This window comes from Sciurus carolinensis, chromosome 8 (assembly GCF_902686445.1).
Source record: "Sciurus carolinensis chromosome 8, mSciCar1.2, whole genome shotgun sequence".
Classification (NCBI taxonomy): Eukaryota; Metazoa; Chordata; class Mammalia; order Rodentia; family Sciuridae; genus Sciurus; species Sciurus carolinensis.
Window position 1 is genome coordinate 86,432,756 of NC_062220.1, and position 5,084 is coordinate 86,437,839.

Sequence of the window (5,084 nt, forward strand, 5' to 3'; positions counted from 1 at the left end):
CAAAGAAGACCTCAGCTCAAGCACTCCGGACAACTTGGGACTTGTGGAGGGGGGAGATATGTTTTTCGGTAGCTTGTAAAAAGATTTCGGAGCCAGTGTGAGGTTAGCTGCCTGGATAGGCAGTGGTAATAATACCGAGAGAATCGAGGTTTGTAAGCCGGCCTTCACACTTCCAAAATGCAGTTATGGATTCTTTTCATCAGTGTTAGATCAGGGCACCAAGTTAAAAAACAAAAGTTAAAACAACAATAAAAGAAAAAATCAAAAGCGTATTCAATTACCGAGTCCCGCTGCCCCTGCGGAACTCGCTGCGCGCCTTAAGCTCTTTTCTTTCTGCAGAATTCCATTTGCATCCCCTCTGCCTGGGTGTCTCCCTCTCAGTGTGTGTGTCTCCCTGTCTGTTTTCACACTCTCCTCCCCATTCGAGCGAGGCCCACACCTGGCGCATCACTGCTGAGCCATTAGCTGCGGGTCTCCTTTCATCTTCGCTGTGGCAGACGTTTCTATTTATCCACTTGCGCTCGCAGAGTGGCGTCACCAGCGGTACTGTAATGACGATTGCAGCAGGAGGATGACAGCTTAGAAAGAAGAGGGCAATGGGGCTTCCTCCCAGAGGCGGTGCGGCACAGAGGAGCGCTCGCATCACAAGGTGACCCTAGCTCCCCACCGCCACCTCCGCGGTCGCCGTCGACATCACTCTCCGACCACTCTGCACTCGTCCATTCGCCCGGCCTCTCGCTCCCTTTCACAGCCAAGATCTATCCTGCCGCTGGGGTCCCAGGGAGCCGGGGGTTAGGAGCTCACTTGGGGCTTTCCCCCTCCCCCCTCCGGAGAGCCCCAGGATGGAGAACCGAAAGGACATGGTTATGTTTCTGGATGGGGGTCAGCTTGGCACTCTGGTTGGCAAGAGGGTCTCAAATTTGTCCGAAGCCGTGGGCAGCCCGCTACCCGATCCATCGGAGAAGATGGTGCCCCATGGTTGCCTCAGCCCGCGAGCCGGTCCTCCGGTCGCCCGGGAGCGCGGCGGGGCAGGTCCTGAGGAGGAGCCGGTCGATGGACTAGCAGGCAGCGCGGCGGGGCTGGGCGCCGAGCCACGGGCAGCCGGGGCGGCCATGCTTGGTCCAGGACCCCCGGCCCCCTCCGCCGACAGCCTTTCTGGGCAGGGGCAACCAAGTAGCTCAGACACCGAGTCGGATTTCTATGAAGAAATCGAGGTGAGCTGCACCCCGGACTGCGCCACCGGGAACGCCGAGTACCAGCACAGCAAAGGTAGCCACCGCGCCCCTCCGCTCCCCGGGCCTCCCACTGTGCCCACCCTTCACTTCAGCTCAGACTAGAAGGAAGACACTCCTTTCCCCCAGGGCAGGATGGCTGGGGGGGACCCACCTGAGTAACTCTTCCTTGTTATCTGCGCCCTGGAAGGGGTCTCCTACTATGTTCTGGCATTGGTGGGACTGAGGGTGACAGCTGTGCCTCGGGAGGGGGAGGCGCAAGTCCTGAGCTTGGGGGATTCAAAGCGCACCCCAACCCCCAATATTTTGTGGGAATGCTTCAACTGAGGGGGGAAGACACCTTCTCCCCGGGTAGAGCAAGATCAAACGCGAGTTTGTGGCTGGCGGGGTGTAAGGCGCATCGAGGTGCGGAAGCCAGGAGTCCATAAAGGACCGTAAAATAGCTGCGGACTCTGGCGGCCCGGGTGCTGCAGCCCTCCGACCAGTTTGCACGTCGGTCAGAGGTCCAAATTACCTTGTCACTTCCCGGGCTTGGCGGCGCCAGGTCGGAAATGGTCCCAATGGTCTAATTGCCTTTGGTCTCCGGTTGCATTTGAAAAGGCAGGGATAGGGCCCTCCCCCCTTCCCCTTTCCTTCCTACTCCCACTTCTCCACCTAAAGGAAAAGGAGCTGCAGGGGGCTGGAGCCCCACCCTTCTCAGGGGTAGGCCCAAAGGGGGGGGGTGCTTTAACTGGAGAACCCCTCCCCACTAAAGGCTAATGGGTGTGGGGCAGATGACCCTGAAGCCCTCTGTGCTAACAATTCCCCCTGGCCTGAGATGGGTAGAAAACTGGGAGGGAGAGCCCATCAGCAGACACTTTTCCACAAAGCTGTGGAAATGTGTAGGAAGAGCCTGGGAGGATAGAAAGACCACTTCTTAGCCCTGGCAGGCAACACCTTGAGTACCCACCTCATACCATCTTATATCACTCAATCAACCCAGACTCCCTACTCCAATATGCCCTCAGACAACCTGTGTTCCACCAAATATACCATCTCTGCAATACATGCAACCTAGTACACATTTCCACACCTAGACTGGCTTCCTGGCACACAAGAGCAAAAATCTCTGCATGCCCAGCATCCTACAATGCACCAAGTCCCAGAGTTCGCAACATTCCAGCACAGAGGTGCATCTCAACTCACTTGCCTGCCAGGTGTGCACACCTTTGCCCACTCCTGCCAATGGGAATGTACCTTGCCTGGGCCCCAGGGCAGATAGGGAGGATAGCTGGGACCCTCTGTACCTAGCATACCTCAGACCCAGGCTTTTCAAACAGCAGCCAGACCAGGCCTTCCTAAAGCACTGTGCGTTCACATCCCAATGGCAAGTCCCTGTCCTTCCTCCTGGCGCACCCCTACCCCATCCCACCAGGGGCAGTGACTGAGGTGGCTGGGGGGGGGGGTGTCCCTTCTCAACTCATCTCTTTACGTCCCCACGTCAGCAGCGTTTGTGTGTCTGTTGTGTCTGTGTATACACGTGTGTACTCTGGGATCCCTGCGCAGGGCCCAGCTCTGAGGCACTGGTCGGCAGTCCAAACAGCGGCAGCGAGGCCCCCAAGAGCAACGGTACCGGCGGCGGGGGTGGGGGCGGCTCGCAAAGCACCTTGGCCTGCAGCGCCAGTGACCAGATGCGCCGTTATCGCACCGCCTTCACCCGGGAGCAGATTGCGCGGCTGGAGAAAGAATTCTACCGGGAGAACTACGTATCGAGACCGAGGAGATGCGAGCTGGCAGCCGCCCTAAACCTGCCAGAAACCACTATCAAGGTATGCGCGGTCAGGACGCGCTAGGCGGGTATGCACCCATTTAGCGGGAAGTAAATACCATTAAGTCGCACGCCAGAAAGCCGGACCTGGGATCGCTCAGGCTAGTGAGTGCAGATTTATCCTGAGTCCCTGTGTAGACACTGCTGCCACGAGGCTGATTCGGTGCTTTCCTAGCCAAATAGACAACAGGGATGGGGTGCCTGTTCGAGGGGCCAGGAAGTGCCCCAAAGGAGAGGGATGGAAGGGGACACGTTTCTGAGGAAGTACTTTCTGTTGCCTCAGGCCGGGAGTCCTAGTCCCCTCTACTTGCACACTCACGCCAGTTCTGGCACTTTGGTGGTCCTGACCACGTGGACAGAGGGAAGGAGGGACAGGGACTGAAGTCCCTCCCTGACCTTACTAAAGAGGACTCCAACTCCAGGTGGTGGTGATGGGCCTGGCCTGGTCCAGGTGGTTTATGTTTTGTCTCTTCTCTGCGCTGTGGACTCAGTACCCCAGAGTGGGACAGGATTTCTGGGCTGAAGGCCCTGGGCCTAGTCCAGCTGCCGAACCTTCTCCGTTCCTCTCCACAGGTGTGGTTCCAGAATCGGCGAATGAAGGACAAGCGGCAGCGGCTGGCCATGACGTGGCCGCACCCAGCTGACCCCGCCTTCTACACGTACATGATGAGCCACGCCGCGGCCGCGGGCGGTCTGCCCTACCCCTTCCCATCGCACCTGCCCCTGCCCTACTACTCGCCGGTGGGCCTCGGTGCCGCATCCGCTGCCTCGGCCGCCGCCTCGCCCTTCAGCGGCCCCCTGCGCCCGCTTGACACGTTCCGCGTGCTCTCCCAGCCCTACCCGCGGCCTGAACTGCTGTGCGCTTTCCGCCACCCGCCTCTGTACCCCGGCCCAGCCCACGGACTGGGCGCCACGGCTGGCGGCCCCTGCTCCTGCCTTGCCTGCCACAGCGGCCCGGCCAATGGGCTCGCGCCCAGGGCCGCCGCCGCCTCGGACTTCACTTGTGCCTCCACCTCCCGCTCGGACTCCTTCCTCACCTTTGCTCCCTCGGTGCTCAGCAAGGCTTCCTCTGTCGCTTTGGACCAGAGGGAGGAGGTGCCCCTGACCAGATAAGGGGTCGCCCGCGGGCTGCCGGCTCCAGGACGCCCGTGGGGGCCCCCTCCCGGGGACTCAGCCAGTGCCTCTCCTGCCCTCAAGAAACTGAGGGGAAAGGAGAGGGTCGCGAAAGACAAGCGGGACTCGGCCTCGAGGATGGGGACGCCCAGGAAGCGGCAGTGGCTGGCGCGTTTGAGGAGCAGGAAAGGGGACGGGAAAGACGAGATTAAGAGAGCTTCCTTTAGGGTAGCCTCTCTTTGCTGTTTTTCACCGGACCTGTCCCCTTGACCGGGGTTGAGGCCAGGGCTCCACAGCTAAACAAAACTTAGCTGTAACAGCATATCCGGACCCTTTGCTCCCCATCCCCCCACCTCGCACTCCTCACCTGGGCCCCCTCTTCTGCCAAGACTAAGCACTGGAAGGGGAAATTGCTGTCTCTTTGAACAAAATGCTGTGTATGCAGAGCAGGTAGAGATTAATCTTCACTAGCTTTTCCAAGACATGGCAAGGGGTTTGTGAATGGCAACACACCAGTCTTTTAAGGGAGAGAGTGAGAAATGATTTACTGCCAGGGAGAACCATACCCCTTGGCATGGAATCTGGAGGTTTCTCACCCTCCTGGAGCCTCAGTTACGCAGCATCTTCTGGTTCTGGCTTCTGCCAGCTCCTGATCACTTTCCTCACTCCCAGCTTTTTGACACCTCTCAACTTGAAACTCTAGCCCAGCCACCTCCCCCCTCCCTTTTGTTTGACGTTGGCAAGGAGGCTGCAGATGCCCCAGGGCCCCTGGGCAGCTTCTATGAGGCCAAGCCTCTTCTCCCCTAACCGCCACACACTGATTAGCAAGTGATATGTGTGAGGAGGGTTTTGAATGTTGAATGTATGTATAATAATGATCACTATGGGCTGGTCACCAAGCCCAGAGCTGAGCTGTTAACAAGGCACCCAGG

General features: G+C 58.8%; 1 protein-coding gene across 1 annotated transcript; it reads left to right on the forward strand.

Moving 5' to 3' along the window:
* The first annotated feature begins 842 nt into the window (after positions 1-842).
* Evx1 (even-skipped homeobox 1) lies at positions 843-4,152 on the forward strand. The gene is made up of 3 exons (XM_047559931.1): positions 843-1,269; positions 2,778-3,040; positions 3,613-4,152. Exons 1-3 carry the CDS (start codon positions 843-845, stop codon positions 4,150-4,152), a joined length of 1,230 nt encoding a protein of 409 aa, XP_047415887.1.
* The last annotated feature ends 932 nt before the right edge of the window (positions 4,153-5,084 follow it).